This window comes from Achroia grisella, unplaced genomic scaffold (assembly GCF_030625045.1).
Source record: "Achroia grisella isolate CSIRO2021 unplaced genomic scaffold, CSIRO_AGI_Agris_v1 utg1470, whole genome shotgun sequence".
NCBI classification, from domain to species: domain Eukaryota; kingdom Metazoa; phylum Arthropoda; class Insecta; order Lepidoptera; family Pyralidae; genus Achroia; species Achroia grisella.
In genome coordinates this window covers 458,554-484,394 of record NW_026712639.1, presented here as the reverse complement: position 1 = coordinate 484,394, position 25,841 = coordinate 458,554, and the positions used below count along the sequence as shown (strand labels likewise).

Sequence of the window (25,841 nt, the reverse complement as noted above, 5' to 3'; positions counted from 1 at the left end):
CTTGTATTGTATTAGAGAAATATATAGTGAGATCAGTGTTTGATTGCTTTACGATTGAAGTTTAAACTATACTAATTATATAATCTGAGAGAGCGTGTTTTATGAGGTAAATAAACTTGGAACCACTGCATCTATCTTTTTTTTCTTTTGAGGGGTTTCAGTTATTGTCAGGTTGTTAACATTTGTAGCTCTGCGACTTACATAGATCTATTGTGCTCCCCCTTTTTCAAAGACCGCTACCTAGTCCCATCAGGGACAAAGATATTATTAGCAACGATGGTTTATATCTCCTCTAGATAGAGTGTATACTTTTTCAAGGCGATATTACGTTTATGCATGCAGTGGGGTAGAAACATATAGGATTTGTAGTGGAGTTTCTTCTTCAGCTTGGTAAAATCAGACCTGAAATTTGTTGAGCTGAGGCCTAAGATTGCTATGTGTTTATTCCATTTGCAGTATCCAGCAAGGGCCCTAGTCTTGCGTATATACTCAATATATAAGTTTTTACTCAATAGCAATAGTATATTAGAGTATTAGTTTGAGTAGCTCCTTATTAGGGCCTTTGAATGTATTTTTTCGGCCAGAGATTCAGTGCTTCCTGTTAGATTTTACTTTGAGATCCCAGTTTAGGCAACGGGCCCGGGCGGTTTTTTGCGCCTAACTTTGCCAGTTGGTCGACATTTTCATTGTCTTCAATGTTTGATTGCCCGAGGATGCATCTAAGTATAATATTATTTCTGCTTCCTACTTCATTCAGATACAGTTTCTAATGAGTTTAGATTCAGATTTCGTACGCGTGAAGCGTTAGAAGCTTGACTGTCCTAATAAATGTATATGTGCTGATTGATATAGTTAAGGCTTAGAATTACTTTAAAAGCAACTTAAGGCATAAGTTTCTGTCTGAAAGATTGAGGCGTATTCCTATGCTTCTATAGTTGTATGTTTTGGATTTTTACATCGTGTATTTTTATCCGTCTGGTAACTGTACTAGTTCTGTCCACTAGACTGATTTAATCTTATTGTGTTTTTATATTTGAGCCTAAATAAGTTAGTGCTGGTTGGTAATTTGTATTCACACGTTTCGACTTGTAAAATGTGAACTTACAAGGATTGTTTAAAAGAGCAACACACAAGTTTCTTGCTTATTCTTCTTGTGATGAGACAGCTTTCCGAATAAGCGGTAGATTTAAAAAAATGTTGACTATTCAAAAGTGCTTAAATTAAGTTTATTTGAATAAATGATTTTCTATTCTATTCTATTCTTGATCTGAGTTGGTCGGTGTATGGCTATTTTACTATTCGTCTCTTTTAGATATTTCAATTTTGTAATATTGTACAAATTTGTTTTCTGATGCTATGTTGTCTTCAGGCATTGCCATTATCGAGTCTTGTGTTGTCTTTACGGTCAGGAAATGCCACATCGTCGTTTGGGAACTGATTCTGAACTAACGGTTTACTAGTGGGATGAGATGAGTATGAGTTTAGTTATAGTTCATTCACTACGAATTGATAATCTCGATACTTATCAGTTGGGACCTCGTGAAGGTGGACCTGTTAATATACATTACTAGCTTAGCTACTCGTCCCGTCTTTGCACAGGGGTACATGTATTATATATATAAACCTTCCTCTTGAATCACTGTATGTATTAAAAATGAACCGCTTCAAAATCCGTTGCGAAGTATTAAAGATTTAAGCATACATATGGACAGACAGCAACAGCGACTTTGTTTTATACTGTATAGTGACTAGCAACGGGGATATTTACTTCCATTACTCCCTCCTGATACCCTCCCCCCACACCAGAACCCTTTTTGAATAAAACTATGTTCTGTGGTCCATGAAGTAAGATTACATGGGAGTCAGTAAACAAGAGATAGAAAGAGAGAATGGTTGCACGAATATACACAAGTACCGACTTAAATACCTGTTTCACAAGAACCAACCGCTGAGGTAAACAAAATGGAATTAAGAAGCGGTAAAGCACACTTTCTATTACAACTTGCGAGATTGAAGTCGGTGCACTAAAACGAAACGAAAAGCTACGCTATTTACCTGATTTCGAGCGTTTCCAACGAGATTTCAATGTTTCTCGGAATGAATCCGTTTTGTTTACTGACATTACAATGTTATATTACGTGTTTTAAAATTGAATATATTATTCAACTAAACCAACCAACCAACCAACGTCTTATATGAAATTTTTATTTACTTCGAGAATACGTACTTTTTGTAGAAGTGGTTCAGTTTTAGAAGATTTCGTTTTTTATTTAGATATTTATTAAATAAACCAGATTTTAATATATAGAAATCATTATATTAATAGGTATATACGTATATTCTATATTTACAATAGTTTAATAGTGATCTGTTCACAGGCTAAGACTACTCATCGTAGATCGGGTTCATTCATTCATAATTTAAGAGCTGTACTTGTCGGTGGAGCTCCCGCCATGTTCCACGATCTTCTATCAGTCCTTTTAGCTGTTGATACGACACGACTCCAACTTTTTCTTTAACTTGCTTGATATAGCTGTGTCTTGGTCTTCCGCTTCCTCTCTTTCCATCTATTTTTCCTTCAATAATGTTGTTAATTAGTTCGTCGTGTCGTATCATTTCGCCAACATTTTTCCCCGCCTGTTCTCAATAATATCTACAATCTGTCTGTTTTCTTTAACCCTTTCAAGCACTTCTTCATTCCTTAATTTATCTTTCCAGCTAATTCTTTCCATCCTTCTCCAACACCACATTTCAAAGGCTTCCAGTTTGTCTCTTTCCTTTTGTGTCAATGTTCACGTCTCACAGGCATACAAGGCTGTATTCCAGATGTAGGTCTTGATAAGTCGTTTCCGAGAGGACTATTGAGAGATCTTTTGAGTGATATATTAGCTCTCAAAAGATGTTTTTTATCATTAAACGCTCTGGAACCCTCTGAAGATACTGAAGAAGGTCTAACTAAAATAATGCACTCTTGAATAAATTGTGAGGATATTTTTCACCTTAATTAAATAGAGTATTATTATATACGTATTTTTATATATTGCTGGCGACCAGTCTCTCCTTCGCACGGGTGCATTACAAATCTCTGAATTTCTCGGCTTGTTCTATACTATAACACGCATGTATTATACATATAAACATTCCTCTTGAATCTATAATATATATAATAATATATATATATATATATATATATATATATATAAGCAAACAAACAGCGACGGCGACTTTATTTTATACTATGTATAGTTGCGTTTAGTTTTACCTTCACACTCTTATAAATCAACAGTTGTAGAAAAACAAGGAAATATTTAAGTAATAAGAAATTAAAATTAAGAGAGACGTAGATGCTTATTATATCAGAGCGAAGTGACAGAAGTAATTATAGAACAATTGTGTGAAAAGAATTTTCATATTTCAAATATGGATAAACGAATATACAAAAGTGCCAGTGATTTTCATTGTAGGTGTAACAAATTATTATTTTTCATATTGATATGTTTGTGCATAACACCAGCGTTGGTTGTATATTGAACTGCACATTGTATAATGAATCTCTGATGACTCTTTTAGAGTTCAGAACAGCGCACTTGTGTAGCAACTTTGTTTATAAGTTTGTCCATCTGTCACGCAATATAAAGGTCAAGAGCCTATCATCTTGACTTTGACCTTAACGTATCCAATACTCTAAGCTGCTAAAAGGGAACACATGTTTTTTTTTTAACATAATATATTACAACTTAAATGAATGTATAATATTTTTTAAAATAATAACTAGCAGTCCCGGCAAACGTTGTTTTGCCATATAAATTAATAACGCTATAAAAAAATAGGGGTTGGTGATAGAAGGGTGAAAATTAAGGGTTGTATGTATTTTCAATCCTAAATAATTATAAAATGAAAATAATATATTTAGCGGTGGATATCGCTTACCACTTAGGGGTATTAAAATAGATAGTAGCCGATTCTCACACCTACTGGTTATGCATATAAAATTTCATTAAAATTAGTCAAGCCGTTTCAAGGAGTATGGTAACTAACATTGTGACACGAGAATTTTATATATAGGAAGACAATGGTGTGGTGCACCCGCCTGCGCTAACGTTATAAGCCGGTGGGTCACCAATAGAGGATGATAAAATGATTATAAGGTCAGTCAGTTAGCACATGGCAAATTTATCAACAATTATTTAAAAGAACACCACACAAGTTTTTTTCTCGATCTTGTATAAGGCACTTTTCATAATGAGCGATAATTTAAAAAATAAATATGATTATTGAACAGTGCTTAAATTGAGTTTATTTGTATAAATTATTTTCTATTCTATTCTACTAATTTTTCATTCAGTCTGAGAGCTATCCTCTGAGTATATGTTTAAAAAAATTTGACAGTACTTTATGTACGTATATTTGTTAGGCGTATGATATAACCGTAAAGTACTGTCTAAAATTTATCTTATACCTTAACTACAGCTTCATTTAGTACAGTACGGTGCTGTTTATTCAATAATTTAACGTTCGAGTCTTGTTACAAAACTGTGTAATCAATAACGATAAGTAGCAGTTGTTTGTCCTGGTTATGTAATTATATACTAGGCAACTCATGGTCATTTTATTTACACCAACCAATGCAATACAACAGATGGTCAGAAATATGTTTTATGACAGCAAAAGAAACATGCCAATAATTTACAATTTATACCGAATAATTATAAAGTACATATTTATTATTAATACAAAGAGAATGTTTTACGCTTTATTTTGTTAGTATAGTATTTAAAATTGTGTGGATGGTCAAACTTAACATTTTAATCGTTATTATTATAATAACTAGCTGTCCCGGCAAACGTTGATTTGCCATATAAATGAATAACGCTATAATAAAATAGGAGGAGAGAGAGAGAATAGGAGTTGGTGATAGAGGGGTGAAAATTTAGTATTGTGATTCAATCCTAAATAATAATAAAATAATATATTTAGGGATGGATATCGCTTACCACTTAGGGGTATGAAAAATAGATTATGCATATAAATATTTCATAAAAATCGGTCAAGCCATTTCAGAGAAGTGTGGTAACTAACATTGTGACACGAGAATTTTATATATAAGATATCCTAGCACAACTCACATAGAGCCATCTAGTTCCAGCTAAGCCTATGAGTTCTAGACAACTAATATAAATACATAAATATAATGTTTCGTGCATTTATAAAACATGTATCTTTTAATATTATAAAATGAAGTCGCTCTAACTGTGCGTTACATCTTTTGAACTGCGCAACGGAGTGCAGTTTTTAGCAGTTGATAGAGATTCAAGAGGTTTATATTTATAATACCCGTCCAAAGCTGGGCTGGGTAGGTAGTAAATACTAATATACATAGAATATCCAGACCCATACAAACAATCATAGTCATGAACACAAATGTCTTTACCGTGTGAGGAATCGAACCTGCGACCATCGGAAGTAAGGCTGTGTACTAAACCTAAGCTAGACCTCCTAGGCCGTAAATTTTCGATTATGAATAGTCTTAACAGCTTTTTAAATCAAATAACTATATCGACTCGATATATCGATCGACTTTTAATATAACAGCTTTTAAAATAATATGACTACATCGGCTGACTTTTAATAAGTTGTTTTTTTTAGAAGCGCTGAATCAATCTGTGTGACCTTGAGACGCCTCATCCGCGTGTTAAAGCATCATAATCCTTATTTGATATTGTAAATGAGAAAGTGAGTTTGTTTGTTACGTTGGTGCCTTAACTGCTCAACGGAGGATCGTGAATTTTAGTATAATGCCTAGGATTTGGGATGCCGTATCTATGTACGGATTATTTTTCATCTCAGTCAATCAATACATCCCAGTTACTAGGTTGATATTTAGCTAGTTCAAAGTATCTTATACATGTACATTTATACATTAATAATTTAACAGCTGTGCTCGTGAAAACTTAAAAACTTTAAATCCATAGCACTGACAATATTATCTGATTACACTAATAATGAGTGCGTAGCGATTTCTACGTTGATTATCGCATGCCTCTTACTTGTTATTCTGTAATTATTTATATAAAAAAACATCTATTAAAAAGAGCAACACACAAGTTTCTTGCTCATTCTTCTTGTGATGAATCTGCATTCCGAATGAGTGGTACAATCAAAGATATGACTATTCAAGAGTGCTTGTGATGAGTTTGTTTGTATAAAGATTATTTCTATTTTCTATTTTCTTGTTTTCTTGGATTATTTATTATTATATATTGTTGGATTATATATTATTAATCGTTTAGATAATCAGCAAATCTAAACGATTTACTGACTATAAGATACAATTAGATTGTTTTTGGGATTCTGCTGTATTTTTCGATAGTTTTATATATAATATATACGCAAATAAAATATTCTTATAGTATATTTCAGTCAATCGTGCAAGCCTATTTTGTTTATTGTACGATTCAGGTGACGGTGTTAGTTGAGAAGAACAGGCAAGAAAGTCAGTTGTTGTTCTCCTTGAAGTCTGAGTACATATTATCTACACTCTATACATATAAATAAAATTGGAGTGTCTGTTTGTAATTTAGATATAACCGTTTTTTACTACATGCATATGAATATAAATACCAAAAAACATGTTTTTGCAATTTTTGTCTGTCTGTCTGTTTGTTCCGATTAATGTCTGAAATGGCTGGACCGATTTTAACGGGACTTCCTTTGGCAGGTAGCTGATGTAATAAGGAGTAACTTAGGCTACTTTTATTTTAGAAAAATAAAGTTAAATTCCACGCGGACGAAGTCGCGACAATAGCTAGTTATTTATATAATTACATGTATTGCAATTGAAAATCATATATATATACAACTAACGCTAAGTACGTCTGTTTGTATTTGTATAGATCATACTCAGTCCAGACAGTGATAATTATCAATATAACTTTTAAGGGTGAGCATTATAGATCCATGCAGGTCGTAGTGTCACACCTGATAAGGTCAATACCCTTTATAAAAAAAGTAATGCGTACATAATAACTACAATATCTGAAAGGACTAGATTTATATTCCAATAAAAGCATCCACTAAAAAACATTTTTGAAATAGAAATAGGATTTATTAAAATAAACGTAATGTAAGCACTTTTGAATAGACATAATAGTTTTATTTTTTAGTGTTGATTCAGAAAGCTGAGCACATATAGCATCTTTATGACAAGAACAACGAGAAAAAAACTTGCGTGTTGCTCCTTTAAATAAATGTTGTTCTGCATTATATATTTAGGATTTTCTTTGAATATAAACTGACTAATTAAATTTTAACTTATAACATTGCCAAGTGACGGGGAAAAGCAAGTGGGAAATACATGTTACAATGTCAATGTTACATATATCATTACATAGTATAAAACAAAGTCGCTGTCGCTGTCTGTCCCTATGTAGGCTTAAATCTTAAAAACTACGCAACAGATTTTCAAGCGGTTATTTTTAATAGAGTGATTCGAGAGCAAGATTTATATATATACATATATATATATATATAATACCCGTACGAAGCCGGGGCGAGTAGCTAGGTCATTATAAATGAGTATAAACAAACAACAGTGTTTATTTACATATAGAAAGGCTCGTCCGTTTAAACCAATTTTTATATTTCATTTCGTTGGTATCGACGTAAAGATCTTTTAAAATTTATTTTGAAATGTAAATAAATGTTTTACGAAATAGCGGAAGCTCTCAAAGTGTCACAAAGTGTGCTGGTAACTACAACATTTAACTGTGGCGCGTAAATAATTAATCAATGTTTAACTCTGACTCGACTGATGTTGTTTGTGCTGAGTTTTGTTTAGTTAATTTTTAATGTTATAAGTTTCAATTAAATGATATTGGAATTGTGTTGTTATCTTTTTATTAAACTAGTAACGATATTGATGTATTTATTTATTTACTTAAAACTTTATTGATTTTGTACAATAGGCGGGCTTAATGTTAATTACATGTAGTATTATTATAAACAATACAATAAATGAATACTAATAGTGTAAATGCGAAAGTAACTCTGTCTGTCTGTCGTGCTTTCAATGCTATAACTACTGAACCTATTTGACTGTAATTTGGTGCGTTACTGGACGTTTGGACTGTAAGTTAGCCTATGTCTCTCCTCAAGCTCTAGGTAGTCTAGAGCTGCTACTGTTTAATGCGAAAAAAGAGTAGTAAGGGGTTGAACGGAAAGATGAAAGGTTTTTTTTTAGTGTATGATAATGGAATTGTGCCCCCGCTTGCGCTAACGGTTTACGCTGGCAGGGCACCAGTGGAGGATGATAAGATGAGCATGAGGTCAGGTCAGTTAGCCCATCGTGACAAATTCACCAAGAATTTATCACGATGGTTTCCAGTGGGAACCACGTGGAGGTCGACCTAACATGGTACATTGTTAGCAATGGGAGTTACTAGTACCCATTGCTAACAATCCCCTTACCCCCAAGATGAAAGGTTGTATGAGAGTATCGGCTATTGATTGAATATAAATAAATATGACATTAAAAGTGTACAATTTTAACCTTAAGTAAACTAGATATAATAAAAGCTATCTCAAGCGATTTGGTATTATTGACAACGCAAGTTGTCCGTGTGATGGAGATAGCGAGCAAACAGTAGAACATTTGTTCAGTAGCTGCGCCATATTTGGAAGAGCCCAGCATGAGCACGAGCAAACGTGTCGCCTGTATGAGATTGACTCCCCTTATAATTTGACGAGCCTCATTAAGAAGCCGGAAACTCTTGCTTCTTATGAAGCCCTGGCTAAAAGTATTATTTATAACTTAAAACAGATTAACAATACATAAGTGTACACTACATACAAGCGAAAACTATTTATGATTAAATTTTATATTTAAGTATTAAATCTATTATATATTTTAATATAATATATATCCCTACAGTGAAAACTTCTATTAAAGACTTCCCCTGTATCAAATCGCAGCGGGAGCCTAAGATTTAAAATAAATCAAAATATATACATTAAAAAAAAAACGGTGAAACAAATAAAAGGGGATAAAAAAAAACCTTAAGTAAAAGGAGTAAAATAAAATAGAGGTTGTAAGTTCATATGGTAATTCGTCATTAAAAATTAATGTGGTAAGTATACCACATTAATTTTTACCTTAAAGTGGGAAAGTAAATCAGGGGATGTAAGTAAAATTCATCATTCGCCGTCTAATCCACGCAAAGTCGCGGGACTGCTAGTATCTTATATTTATTGGTTTATTTTACATTAATAATTGTCTCACAAATATAAAAGAACTATACAGAACATCGTAGTCAATAACAAATACTAGCTGTCCCGGCAAACGTTGTTTTGCCATATAAATTAATAACACTATAAAAAAATGGGGGTTGGTGATAGAAGGGTGAAAATTTAGGGTTTAATAAAAATTTGCCCAAAATGTTAGGGGTGGACAAACCTTATCACTTAGGGTTATGAAAAATAGATAGTCCTATTCTCAGACCTACTGAATATACAAATAAAATTTCATTAAAATCGATCCAGCCGTTTGGGAGGAGTATGGTACTCGTAACTAACATTGTGACACGAGAATTAAATATATAAGATTATGAATTAAACCTCATTTTGCATGCACGATTTGCTGGTAAATTGCATAACAATCGTTTGTTCGCACGCTTTCGAGAATCTTCCAAGATGAATCGTTTAATTTCGACTAACTTGTTGTTTATCTGATGATCTTTACGATGACACAATAGTCCGGACAGTTTTTTGTTGTACCTAACATTTATGTCAATACCGCTGAAGTGTTATTGGATTCATACCACTTTGTAAATTATATAATGAAATGCGTAATTTACAGTTGAAGTATGTTTTTTATATTACGTACGTGGCAAACAAGCAAGCCATCAAGCAATCCCATTTGATGGTAAGCGGCTACCGTAGTCTATGGACACCTGAGACACCAAGGGTGCGTTGCCGACCCTTAAGAAACCTTAATATACCCTTCTAGAAACACCCCATATTGTAGTATCTAGAGTAAACCACGGCAGGGTAGTTAAATCCACAATTTATAATATTTTCCAAAGTATGCTCAATTTTCTAAAACGTTAGTTCTAAGATATGTATTCATACTATCTATTTCCCACGGCGTTACCTGCACCGCACCATTTATTTTCCGCTCCCATGAGAATTGTCATGAGTCCCATGAGAGTGTTGTCATGAGAATGTTGTCGTAGTTGAGATAGTCTCAATTTAATAGTTAGGCCAGTAAATGCAAACAATTTCATAAGTAGGTACTTCATTCATTCATAATTTAAGAGCTACGCTCTTGTCGGTGGAGCTCTTGCCACTTTCCGCGATCTTCCATCGTGCTCTTTAATTCTTGATACGACACGACTCCCATTTTGTCCTCAGTTTGTTTGATGTAGCTATTCCTTGGTCTTCCCCTCCCCCTCTTTCCTTCTACTTTCCCCTCAATAATAATTTTCATGAAATCATCGTGCCGTATCAAGTGCCCTAACATTTTTCCTCGTCTATTTTCTATGGTGTTCAATATTTGTCTTTTTTCTTTTACCCGGTGTAGTACTTCTTCGTTTCTTACTTTATCCTTCCAGCTAATTCTTTCCATCCTCCTCCAACACCACATTTCAAAAGCCTCCAGTTTGTCTAGTAAAAGTAGGTATTATAGTCTAGATTTTGTCCTCGTGTTTACAATTTGGCACCGTTTTATTTTTATTTTCCTCTATATAAATAACTCCACAGAAATAATTTATGTAACTCTAAATGTACGATGTATCCCGCCTGTTGCTGTCTAGCTAATGACATTTACACACATAAGTAGGTCATATTCTTCATTAACATACGATACTTATTACATTAACATGGGGCTTATGTATTTTAATAAAATTCTGTATACAATTAATACGTGCCTCAATAATTCCAAGAACTTTGATAAGTATTTTATTCGCATTAAATATTCATATTTCTAAATAGAATCACAAGTACAAAGGAAACAAATGTCATAGTTGTATTCGTAATTTCTACGTATTATATTTATCTGAAATATTATTAAACTATATTGAATGTAAAATTATAAATTGGACAATTCAACTGGATCTATTGTTAAAGAATTTATTGTTCGTTGCATTCGTTAAAATATATTTAAATGGAATATGAATTTGATACTTTGAAGAATTATATTTGAATATTACATTTTGTGAAATTTATTACAGAGTAGCTGTGCCCGCGTATTTGACCTTACTTGTTGTTCTGATATATAAGCTTACATTATCATTATCATTACTGTACAGTTACATCAGTAGTTTTTGCCTGAAAGAGTAACAAACAAATGTTTATGTATCCATCAAATCCTCACAAAATTTCTTGTTTATTATATTAGTAAGATAATTCATTCTAGTACACGTGATCTTTACATAGTATAACATAAAGTCGCTGTCGCTGTCTGTCCCTATGTATGCTATGTATTTTGAAGCGGTTTTTATAATAGATATAGTGATTCTAGAGGAAGGTTTATTTGTATAATACATGCATAGTATTGTAGAGAAACATTGATAAATTTAGGTAATTAAATATATTTAGTATCAACTTTGCAGCTGTGCGAAGACGAGGCGGGTCATTACTTTACTATGTAATGAAATGGACTAGCTGTGCTCTTATTTGTCATTGTGGTTAATATAAATAGGTACTCTAATATCGCTGAACCTTCTTGATTACTTGATACCGATACCGCTCGTCCACTCGTGATAGAATATATATAATATATAGATGCAAAGATACGGGTATGTGGCACAGAAATGTTCCTACAATACTCTTCTAATCGACATTGCCTTGCCTTTATCCCATTATTTGTGGTCGGCGCAGTATGTTATTCTCTTTCACTGCTTTCTATCGGCCGTCATATCTGAGCATACTCTTCTTTTATTCATATCATCTTTCACACAATCCATCCATGTTTTCTTACGGCGTCCCCTCCCTTTACATCCATCCACGTTCATATTATACACTTCCATAAGACATGATCCTCATTCCTCCGCATAGTATGTCCATACCAGCTCAATCTGTTACTTCACAACTTTTTTACTTTACGCAACTTTCAAACTTCCTCGTATATAGACATTCGTTATTCTGTCATTCCTGAGGTCAGCACACATCCATCTTAACATTCGCATTTCTGCCACATGTACACGCCTGTCGTTCGTACCCTTTACAGCCCAACATTCAGATCCATACAAGATGTCAGGTCCTATGATAGATTTATAAATAATAGGTAGGTACTATTATAATGATTTACCAAAAGTAATCAAAAGATAGTTCATGTAGATCTTTTACAGAAAGCAATGATAGGTCAAATCTACAGAATGTAGTTTTGTGTCGAAAACAAATAACAGGAAACTCAACTGTAAGTGTTTTTAAATGACATTGTACATTATTACAAAGATACAGATCTATTTTTATAATTTTGTTAGTTTGAACTAGCATATGCTGTTACAATTTTAGAATAGAATAGAATAACCTTTATTCAAATAAACTTAATTTAAGCACTTTTGAATAGTCATAAATTTTTTTTTAATCTACCGCTCATTCGGAAAGCTGTCTCATCACAAGAAGAACGTGCAAAAAACTTGTGTGTTGTTCTTTTAAATAATCCTTGTAAGTTCACATTTTTCGATACGTGTGAATACAAACTACCAACTGGCACTAATTACGTTAAAGCACAATTTAGGTTGCCTGGTAGTGTAGACTGGTGTAATTATTATGCTGTGATCCATTGTGCTACGGGCTATGCTCAAGCAACCTGCTACATAGACGCGAACAGTTTAATAGTCAAGTCTGTCATCTCATGAAGGATAACGTGACTACACTGCAATCTATTATGCGATGTTCATATTGTTTATGTCCAATAGCGGAACGCTTTCCATCATCCGCTCAGTCAACTTGTATGTATATAATGCATCTACTACAGCATTTGTAATCATACTAGGCGGCCTCGGTGGTCTAGCGGTTGAGCGCGTTGCGTTGCGCTTCACTTCCAATGTTCGCGGGTTCGATTCCTCGCACGGTGCAAACATTTGTATTCATGAGTATGATTGTTTGGGTGTTTACTAGATATATTATGTATGTATTTACAAAAGAAATCGAAGTATTTATAACGGTTATCTAGTACGCATAACACAAGTTCTGCGTACCGTGCGACTAGGTGGCGCTGTGTTAATTGTCCAGGGTTATTTACTACTATTTATTTCTATTATAATATAGTGCAGTGCAGAGTAAATCATCCTCTAAGAAGCTTGTATTGTAAGTTTTGTTTCGTTTTTTAGTAGAGAGATGCGACATAGAAATAAGATTTTGTCTGCGTTCACACGAATTTACTTTTAAATATACGATGTTTATGAGACAAAGTTGTCCTAAGTCTACAGTCGTAAGTCTGTACGTCTCGATGAGTATTGTACACCTATTAAAGTTGACAATAGAAAAACAGCCGCCGAGTCTCAGACGCGCTCATGTACAGACACCGACACGACTTAATACAAAACAACAAACAACAAACACATTGTTATTTGATAGTTTGTAGTATTCAAACAAAACCTGAAACTTGTAAAATTCTACATTGTTTGAAAAAGCTACAGCTGACTTTCTTCCCAGCTCGTCTCTGTGCGAATGAAGCTGTACAATATTAAAATATGACTATTTAAAAGTACTTACATTAAGTTTATTTGACTGAAGACCGTTTCTATTGTATTCGACGCGGTGTATGCATGAGTGCTACCGTGTTCTATTTGTGTTCTATAATCTTGAAATTGTATTTTCCGTACTGCATACATTAATATGAACGTGGATGGATGGAAAGTGGACGCCCTAAAAAAAGGTGGATGGATTGTGTGAAAGATGATATGAATAAAAGAGTATCAGTATCAGAGTATCAGGGCTCAGATTTAAACAAACACTAAAGAAACTTATTGTAAATAAAATGTTGTAATTGGTGAAAACTGTAATTAAAATAAATGACGTAGTGGAGTAACTTGAAACAGTCATGCTCGCTATAAAGTTCAAACTTGTGGCGGCGTGGTGGGCCGGGTCGATGTGCTCCCTCGAATATGGTTGAGTGCAATGATGGCTGGCTCATCCGTCATACATGTGAACGGATGCTGCTTGTGGGGACTGGTCTGTTCAGGTTGCGAACACTGATTAGATTTTTTGTTTTTCAATGGTATATACTGGTGGTCACTCTATTCTGGCAATTTTGAATTTAAATGAATCTATATTATTTTAAGTATGTATGACATTTAAAAAAAAAATACTAGCTGATTTTCTTGTCAGTTCTTCTCATCTCGAAATTATTCCGAACTGACGGTAGATTTCACATATCATAAGAGACTGTAACAGACCTACATGAATAGATATTTTGAATTTGAATATGACGGCAGATAAAGATCTGTGGAAGAGAATGACAGACTATGCTGACTCCAAATAATGGGATACAAGCAATGATGATGTCCTAAAATTGTCTTGGTACGCAGTACGGCCGTGTTAATAGATTTTTGAGATGAATATCTTATCTAAATCCATAGATTATCAGCTTGTCTTACTACATTTCGTGACGATGGCTTTACATATTTGAAGATTGAACATAGGTGACTGAAATATAACATGTAGGTCATCTAATTTTACTATCAGATTGCTCTCTACGGTTTTCTAGTTTATAAAACAGCAAAAGAATGGACGATCTAGTATTCACTCATAATTGAAGAGTCACTCTTGCCGGTGGAGCTCTTGCCCACTTATTCTATATATAACACATTTCTTTTAAGAATTCTTAAGGTTTTATGCTTATTGAGTATTATTGATGAATTTATCTTTTTCTTTTCAACTCTCTATATTTGTTTTATGGAACGTTATAAAAACTCTTTGTGTATAGTTTATTTTTTTTGCTTAAAGTGATTTATATATTTAGTAGGCCCGGCCGCGCGTTGCTGTAGCTAAGGTTCTTGAATAAAATAATATTGCGACTATAAATTGAGATTTAAGCTATTTTTGTTGGATCGAATTGCACATAATGTGTAAAACAAATTTGCAATCGGTTCAGTAGTTTAGGAGTCCATCGTATAGGGAAGTTTCAGAAATGATATGTCGATGCAGCTGTACTTTTATTTTATTCCTTTAGCAAATTTCATAAATTGCGTCGCTGTACATTCACGTCTGGTCGTCTCGGTCACCTCGAACAGAGAGAGAGCAGCCCGCTCCCTCCTTGTTCCCGGCCTCTTTATCTATATCTATCTATCAACATCACGTGACTCGTTATGGTTTTAAATTTAAGTAAGTAACAAATTAGTCATCTGAGTGTTCTTTATGTATTGAAGCTAACATTCGCGGACAAATAACGTGACACGTAATTTTTATATTATATATTAAAATTACGTAACATTTTTATATTATATATAATTTTTATATAAAGACATTCCAAAATCATACAGATTTCATGAACAGAATACACACATGTTTTTTTTAATGATAACTGTATTGTGCACTATTATGACCATGAGGTTAGGTCAGTTAGCACATCGTGGCAAATCCACTAGGAATTTATCATGATCTCTTCCAGGTGTATTCAGGTCTATAGCGGTTTCTATATTGATTGTCGCTTGCCTAATCCTTGTTAATGTAAAAGTAATTAAAACAATATTTATCTAATCTAAAAATGTAATTATAACACACCAGTTTCTTGTGATGAGTCTCATTTTCGAATGAGCGGTAGAATAAAAAACTGTGACTATTCAAAAGTGCTTATATTAAGTTTATTTGAAGAAATATCATTTCTGTTTCGATTTCTATCCTCATGGATGTTAAACTGACATGATGCATTGCTATATTATATACACTTTAATAATATTTTTTTTAATTGTTTTGATAGTTATGAATTAGTATACTCAGGCTGTTTATCTTTACAGCCACAAAACAGAAACGGCAGTCACCAAGGTGTCCCAATAACGAGCCCCAGTGGCATCGGAGTGGGGAACGATATAAACGGCTCCAGGCCCACGTTCAAGCCGGTCACAGTACTGGAGGACCTGCAGGCCGTCCGCTGCGCAGAGTTCCACCCCAATGGCAAACTGTACGCCGTCGGCTCTAATACGAAAACTCTCAGGATATGCTCGTATCCGAAAATTGAAGGTGTTAAGTGAGTATTGCTTTATTATTATATTGATAATTAAATTCAAATTCAAAATCATTTATTCATGTATAATAGGACATTTTAGCCGATTATGAACGTCAAATTTTTACATTATAATTTTAATTTTTTCCCTACCGTCCAGTTCTGTATATAGATCCAATTGAGAAGAACTGGGAAGAAACTCAATTTGGCATCAGTGAAGTAATGGGGAAGTAGTTTATCTCAAATTAGCTTTATGATACCGGCCAGATTCGAACTTTAGGCTACGACGCTAAAACCAATGATCATAATATTGGACATATGATTGATATTATGAATGAAGAAGCTACTTTTTATCGTACTCATGAATCATATACACGGATCAAAACATATTATAAATTTTTAAAATTAGATGAAATGACATCACTCATGCTTTGTTATCTGCATTGTCCTTAAAAGTCTTGTTTGACGTGGGTGGTGGAGCGGTTTAACGCGATGGTTTCTTCCGATTGGAACGGGTTCGATTCTCGCAATACAGATATTTGTATAAATATGATTCGTTGTGTATGGTTGTTTTAATATATTTTATTATCTATATAATAAATGTAGTTATTTATATTTCAACATTATAACCATCTACGTAAAAACCACTTTCAATTAAAAATTTTACGTCTGCAGGTCTTCATAAATCTTAGGTAGTAATAATTTTGATCTCGCTAGCTTTAAAGAAAACGCATCAATTATCTCTTGTACCTACCTGTTGGCATCGGATATGCCAATTTTTTAATAGGTGATAATGGAATAGGTTTTTTTGGGATGATAATGGAATGGTGCCTGCGCTAACGGTTTACGCTGGCGCGGCACCAGTTGAGGATGATGAGATGACGTATGAGGTCAGGTCAGTTGGCCCAACGTGACAAATTCACTAGGAATTTATCACGATGGTGTCCAGGAACCGCGTGGATGTCAACCTAACAGGGTACGATGCTAGCAATGAGGGTTACTAGTTCTCATTACTAACAATTCCCGTCCTCCCAATCAAATAGGTTTTTTATTATGATAATGGAATGGTGCACCCGCCTGCGCTAACGGTTTACGCTGGCGGGACAGCAGATGATAAGATGAACATGAGGTCAGGTCAGTCAGCCCATCGTGACAAGTTCACCAAGAATTTATCACGATGGTTTCCAGGAGGAACCACATGGAGGTGACCTAACATGGTACAATGCTAGCAATGAGGGTTACTAGTTCTCATTACTAACAATTCCCGTCCTCCCAATCAAATAGGTTTTTTTTTATGATAATGGAATGGTGCACCCGCCTGCGCTAACGGTTTACGCTGGCGGGACAGCAGATGATAAGATGAACATGAGGTCAGGTCAGTCAGCCCATCGTGACAAGTTCACCATGAATTTATCACGATGGTTTCCAGGGGGAACCGCATGGAGGTCAACCCGACATGGTACATTGCTGGCAATAAGAAAATCAATCCACATTACTAAAGTTATCAATATGCGTTAAGAGTTTACGTACGCTGGCGAGACACCAGTGAAGGATGATAGCTTGAACAGAGATGATGAGGTCAGGTCAGTTATATTATCATGTTTTTATATATATATATATATTACCTTTAGGTAGTTCGTCATCATAGTAAAATTAACAGAAATTTATCAACACGATTGTTCCTAAGGGAACCGGGCGGAGGTCAACCTGATATAGTACCTAATAGCAATGGGGTTACTAGTCAATTACTAAAAATTCCAAGTTTTATGCCAATTGGTTATTGTTTGGGAGTAGTACGTCATACCACTCATATTATTGGCATCCGATGGAACGACAGCGGATTAGCTCGGGGAAATTGCCGCTTCAGTTACGAACTTGGGAAATTGAATCCACCGGATATTAGACACTAGCAAATGTTTCTCACTGTTCACTTTTTTTTTTTTTGATAACCGACACCCGAAGACGTGGGAACAAAATAAACTACTATACACTAAAGAGTATATCTATGTCTATCTATAATCTACATAAGGTTTCAGTGATTTCGTCCGCGTGGAATTTGACTATATTTTTATAAAACAAAAGTAGCCTAAGTTACTCTTTAGTCCTTACTGATGTAATAAGGAGTAACTTAGGCTACTTTTATTTATGGTTTTTTACGTATGCGATTGGTAGGGTCTCTTTGTATAGAATTAAATAATAAAACAAATGATTTTAACCTCATACTCATTTGTTCTGTTATTTAATTCTAATTGTATGTATTTATCTTTTTTTTATTATAATTTGTCGAGCGAGTTAATGCCATATGGCATTTAGGTAAGAACAGAAAGCGGTTAATTGACAACAGTGGGTAATTGTTATCCGTAATTTTACCTAACATTAAAAAATCTAACGTATTTCGAATACGGATAGGTTTCGGATATAGGAATGATTATTATACCAGATACGGATACGGATGCGGATATGAAATTATTTCGGATTATCCGTTAGTTGCGGATAATTTCGGTTACGGATATTTATTTTTTAAGAAATTTCAAAAGTTAAATTCAAATAGCTAATAAAATTGTGACATAACGTGTCTCAATTAGGCTCCGCCCCTATCCGATATTATCCGGAACTTTTTTTTCGGATTCGGTTACGAATATCTTTTTATATCGGATATCCGATAGTTTCGGTTACGGTTACGGAGCTCCCTAACATCCCTGATTAAAATAAACAGGTACCTACTAAAATACTTACTACACATACACACATACAGTACGTATAATATATCATGTTTTTTGGTTTGTAGTCATACACAAATATGTTAAGTTTTATAACTAGGTCAAGAGTATAAAGCGTATCGCGCGTGCCTCTTGAAAAAATCTGTATTACGAACGTAACGGTATAATAAAAAATACTTTAAAAGTGCTTTATTAGTATAAAGATCATTTATATTTCTATTACTATCATCCATATTGAATACGATGTAAAATAATTGTAGTAAGGTGATCACTCGGTGACTCTGGATTTTTGTTATTTTTTTTTTTATAGTATTTTTTACGGCTCTGGATACAAGTCCTTTTTAGCCCAACTTAAAGTTTTTGTTCATCACAAACAGTGATGCTAGATTGGGGGATATTTCCACTGTATTTTGATATAAATTGATTATAGAAATGTGGAGATGTGGTAGTGTTTGTTGGCTTCTTGATGGAAGACTGAATAAAATAAAAACACAACTTGTGTTAAAAATCAAGTTAAGAGGTTTCAGGTTCTATAGTAAATTATAACTAACAAACTACTCGTCCCGGCTTCGCACGGATGTACATTTATTATATATATATGTATAAACCTTCATCTTGAATCACCATATCTATTAAAAGAAACCGCGTTAAAATGCGTTGTGTAGTTTTAAAGATTTAAGCATACATAGCGACAGACAGCGACAGTGACTTTGTTTTATACTATGTAATAATGAAGTGCCTTCACTATCGCATTCTGAAGTGTTACCACAAAGGTTAGCTGGTAGAGTATGCTTCTAGTATTAAGTTCGCCTTTCGCACAATCTATTTCATTATACAATATAAAACAAAGTCGCTGTCGCTGTCTGTCCGTCTGTCTGTATTTAAAACTTCTGTGTAGTAAAATTTTGAATTAAACATGATGTGACCAGTTTTTGGTGTAATATATAAAAAAAACTCCACAAATACGTGAATAATAATATTAAAAAAAGGATGACAAAATTAAAAGTTGAAAAATGCTTTTTTCAAAATAATTCGATGTCGGTAAGAAATATGAAAAAAATGTTTTAAATAAAAGTTGTAGAGAAATAAATTCTGCACAAAACAGGTCCTGTTCATTTTTTATTTTTTTATTATGCGCTAAAAACTGGTCTTAATTCTTATTACAAAAAGATAAACCTGGTTTAACACTAGTAATAGACCATTGACCAAAGTATTCCTTATTACAAAACGAATTTTATCTCTAAACCGTGATTCGTGTATGGTCTAAAGTTAAGTTAGACCTGCGATGCCGTTAGTTTAACAGTGGTCTAAACTCCAAACGTCAAATTCCATTTATGATGATTAATTTAAAATCTTACTAGACTATACTGCTCGCAACCGAGTGAGAACTTTTTGCAATCTCACTGAATTATTTGTTATATTGTTTCGCTCTCTTAACACTTAATTTGTGGCTCTTCCTCGTGAATACATTTAGCACTTGTCTGATAAATATCTACGTTTTTATTTCCTTTACTCGTTATAGAGTTGTCGATGGTTCATGACTATGATTGTATCGGTCTGCATGTTTTCTATGTATAATATGTATTTAGTTACAAAAAAAATGTATCCATGTATTTATATCAGTTGTTTAGTACCCATAACCACAAGCTCTACTTAGCTTGGTACTAGACGGCGCTGTGTGAATTGACCTGAGATATTATTGTTATTATTATTATGTATAGTGTGTTATACATATAAAATAGTGTACACATAAAATTGTGTTGTTTTTTAGTGGATGACAATGGAATGGTGCACCCTGCGCTAATGGTTTATTTTTACGTTTTATTTTTATTGAGTTCCCGATATTTCGGCAGTGGCAACCCGTGGAGGGTTGAATCCACGGGTAAATCATGATCACGGGTAAACTCTGTTTACCCTCTTGTTTACTTTAGGTATGATTTACCCGTGGATATGCTGCGGAAATATCGGGAACTCAATAAAAATATAATGTGGTAAGATTGATTTTTACCGTGATTTACAAACTATGCTTATAAATAATGACCGCGTCAAACTTAAAATTATATATTCATTATTTTTTTTTAAATTAATACACGTATTAAATATTATGTCGCTATTTAGTAAGAGCAGTAGTACAGTAATTTCAATACCGAAGTATTCAAACAGACATATTTGGAATAATTTCTAAGAATGTGATAAATTTAATCAAAAATAATTTAATTAATATATGTGTACAACAAAATAGAGTTGCATTAAAAATATTATGTAAAAGATATATATTAAGTACTCATAACCATATATGATTTACAATTTATTGTACCTTGTTTGTTTTGTTATTGGTTAATTGTAATATTTTATTACTTAAAATAGATTAGTCAAATTTGTTTTCCATTTGTAATACTATATCATAGCATATCAGTAATAATAATAATAATAATCTCAGGACAATTCACACAGCGCCATCTAGACCCAAGTTAAGCTAGCTAAAGCTTGTGTTATAGCTACTAGACAACTGATACATATACATAGATATATTTTTTAGTAAATACATACGTAATATACATAGAAAACACCCAGACCGATAAAAACAATCATACTCATGAATACAAATGTTTGTGCCGTGTGAGGAATCGAACCAGCGATCTTAGGTCGTAAAGCGATGTGCTAGACCGCTATACCACCGAGGTCGTCGTCATCAGTATCACGTTTGGACAGATGTTTTTGGTATATATTGTAGATGTTTTCTGCGTACTTTGTCAACATTCTAATGAAATCTATAAAAACATTGGTATTTTCCTTTGTAAAGAACACGTCATAAAGCAACGATCATGACTACTTACTTATATGGATACAGTGGAATTTATATTGTTTATAAGAAACGAAGTATAGGTCATTTTAAATGTAGTGTCTAGTAATAGTGTATCCCATAAGTTGACGAACATGCAACAATAATAAAAGTCAGTTCAAGAGGAAGGTTTATATATATAATACATGTACACCCGTGCGAAGCCGTGGAAGCAAGTTGTGTTATATATTATAGTTTACCGATAAATTAGGTTCAACAGAATTAAATTTTGATATATAAAATTTAATACGTGACTGACATAGTGATCTATCAACGCACAGCCCAAACCACTGCACGGATCGGACTGAAATTTGGCATGCAGGTAGATGTTATGACGTGGGCATCCGCTAAGAAAGGATTTTGATTAATTCTACCCCCAAGGGGATAAAATACAGGATGTAAGTTTGTATGAAACTTTGTCAATTTTAAACCGATCGGGCTGAGCTTTGCATGCATAAATCTACTATGACGTAGGCATCCCTTAAGAAAGGATTTTGATAAAATCCACAACTAAGGGGATAAATTAATGCGAGCGAAGTCGCGGGCAAAAGCTATAGCTTATATATAAAATTTATGTTGACTAGATGAGTACCGAGGGACGATCATATTAATATTACAAATATAATGTTAATGTAACGTTTGGAGTATAGTTAAATAGTGCAAGACATTTCATAGTCAAGTCGAGTCAAGCCATGTGCAAGGAATAGTTTGGCAGTGCCACGAAAACTTTTATACACATAACGACAGAGTTTGATAGACGGAGCAAATACCTGAGCACTTGCCTCGTCTATCAATATTAGGAATTTTAGCTATTTTGGTTAGATTAGGTTAGGATCATATTAGTTTCGTGAATATCAAATATTTACATATATTGTGGATTCTCACGTACCTGTAGGGAGGATAGTTCGAACAATGTTATATGAGAAATAGAGAGTTTGAATTTAAAAATTTATCTGCATTATTGTGAACATGTATAACATTTATTTGAACAGAATACGAGCTGAGTTTCTTGTCAGTTCTTCTCTTCTCTTATTCCGAACTGATGGTAGATTTGATGTATCAAATCTACAATCAGTAATGACATACATGAATAAAGATATTTTGAATTATATTTGAATTTGAAATAATCTTTATTCAAATAAATTCAATAGAAGCACTTTTGAATACTCATTTGAAAACTTATTCGGAACGCAAACTCATTATAACAAGAATGAGCAATTTTTGAATAATTGTTATTTAAAATAAATAACTATACAATAACAAGTAAGAGGCATGCAATCTTATATATAAAATTCTCGTGTCACAATGTTACTTAACTAACATAGTTACCATACTCCTCTCAAACGGCTTGATCGATTTTTATGAAAGTTTATATGCATATTTAGCAGGTCTGAGAATCGGCTACTATCTATTTTTCATACCCCTAAGTGGTAAGAGATATCCACTCCTAAGTACATATTTTTTATCTTTTCGACATAATATTTTATTTTCATTTTATTCTTATTTAGGATTGAAAAATACATACCTAAATTTTTCCCTTCTACAATCCCTCCTATTTTTTAATAGTAATTTTAATTTATATGGCAAAACAACGTATGTCGGGTCAGCTAATAATAATCAATATAAAAACCGCTGATTTCAATAAGAAAGAGTGCGCCAGTATTAGTGCAATCAGATAATATTATCAGCACTATTAATTTTTAAGTATTCTCTACAAAAAACTTTAAATTATACATCTATAATTTAGTCCATAAGCTTCCCAATTGGATACAAAAATAGAAATATTTCTCAGTGTAATTTCATTGGAAACATATTATTTTCTAATTGAAACACGTAAGCTGTTACATTAATACAATACACGAGTATAGGAATGATAAAAACAATTTACTGTTGCCAATTAGGAATTTTATTTTAATACTAGCTGTTCCCGTGACTTTGTCCGCGTGGAATTTAACTTTAAATAAAAGTAGCCTAAGTTACTCTTTATTGCATCAGCTACCTGCCAAAAACAATATTTTTCTAAAATACAAGTAGCCTAAGTTACTCCTTATTGCATCAGCTACTTGCCAATAGAAGTCCCGTCAAAATCGGTCCAGCCACTTCAGAGATTAGCCGGAACAAACAGACAGACGAAAATTGTATTAAAAAATTTGGTCTTACACCAAATTTTTTACCGTATTTATATTCATATGCATGTAGTTAATAAACTGTTATTTTAATATTATAAACAGACACTCCAATTTTATTTATATGTATAGATTTAATAATAATCAACGAATATCATGTTTTTTAAGCAGTTAATAATTTATCACCTATTGGCAAAGGAAATCATTTCTTTATTATTGATTATAATTTATACAAATAAATTATTTTACGCCAGAGTAACTTAGAAACTGGTAAATTTATGTAATATATGTTTATTATAAAAAACACCGGAACTAGTGACTCACTGACTAACCGACCGACTGACATAGTGCATGTTCAATTAATTGTATATAACTACAAATTTTATTTTTGTATAATTTAATTATTATAAAGAACTATAATAATAGTAACAATATAACGAAAACCCTCTTTCTGTATGTCGGGTTAGTCAAAATTCATTGCACACATGACGGTGCTATGTGCTATGCTCAAGTTTTGATATTTGGTCAAACATTGTAACTATGCACGAGAAAATGCCGTGTAAACACGATCAGCAGCACAAATACGGGCGGTTACGAAATACTTCACATAGGTTACGTCCACAGCGGCGCTGAGAGGTCTATTCGCGTTACAAAATCGAAATTGTACATTAAATACAGTGACACAGCATTAATGGGAATACACGACAAATATTTCGCATTCTATTGACGAATGGCTGGATTTGAGTGAAATTTTTATGTGCTGCAAATAATAACAAGGCTGTATTTTAAGCTGAAGCTCAAATATTGAAGAAGTTATAAATGATAATAATGTTTTTGTAGAAAATATCTAACGAAAAATTCATAGCGCTGACAATGTTATTCGATTGAACAGAGATTAAGTGCGTAGCGGTTTCTATGTTGATTGTCGCATGCCTTATCCTTGTTGTTAATTAAATATAAGTAATTAATTTACTTATATTACATGCGACAATAAACATAGAAACCGTAAAAAAAGTGAACCGAACAATTCAATTTCATTCGGTGGTCAAATTTGAACAATACGTTGGTAGTACTGAAACACAGGCCCGCGGGCAGCGGTGCACTTCAATATCGGAAATATTGAAACTATCGGAATTGGTTTTAAGAGTAGCAGAACGTACAAGCTGTTCAAGGAAAAACTAGTTTTCTATAAATCTGAACTGTTTTAGTTTTATTTTATACTAGCTGACCCCGTCAACTCGGATCCGCTTCAAAATGAAATGTGTCAAGGGTTCTTTGAAGTATATGAAGGTATGAACGGTTTGTATGGGAAATAAAATTTTTTGGTTTTATTATTGTACATACAATTTCATATTTTATCACCTTTTAAATCTTCCCTGGACTTTCGCGAATATTTTAAGACTAATATTAGGCAAATCGGTTCAGCCGTTCTTCAGTGTTAGCGAGACTAAGGAACATCAATTTATTTTTATATATATAGAAGATAGGTGTATAGGAAACGAATTATACATACAATAATGTACTGTCAAAGAAATATAAATTTATATATAAACTAGTTGTACCCGCGACTTCGTCCGTTGTCAAAATGTTATTTTGGTATATCTTATTATTAATACTCTTATTTGGTGTACCGTATTTATATTCATATGCATATAGTCAAAAACGTAAAGTAGCCTTAGTTACTCTTATTACATCAGCTACCTGCCAAACAAGTCCCGTCAAAATCGGTCCAGCCATTTCAGAGATTAGCCGGAATAAACAGACCGACAGACAGACAGACAAAAATTATAAAAAAAGGTTTTTTGGTGTATGTACCGTATTTATATTCATATTACATGCATATGAATATAAATACGGTTAAAAACGGTTATTTCAATATTACAAACAGACACTCCAATTTTATTTATATGTATAGATATAGTTAACGTATACATTTTATTTTTATCCTTTTGACAGCCTCGGTGGTCTAGTGGTTTAGTACACCACTT

At 33.3% G+C, this 25,841-nt stretch overlaps 1 protein-coding gene across 1 annotated transcript in view; it reads left to right on the top strand.

Annotated features, from left to right (window-relative positions):
* LOC131855714 (WD repeat-containing protein 47) overlaps positions 1 to 25,841 on the top strand; it is an 84,425-nt gene that overhangs the window by 2,567 nt on the left and 56,017 nt on the right. The window contains exon 2 of the mRNA XM_059207014.1: positions 15,960 to 16,189. Coding sequence (XP_059062997.1) covers positions 15,960 to 16,189 — 230 coding nt within the window. The remainder of the gene's footprint in view (positions 1 to 15,959; positions 16,190 to 25,841) is intronic.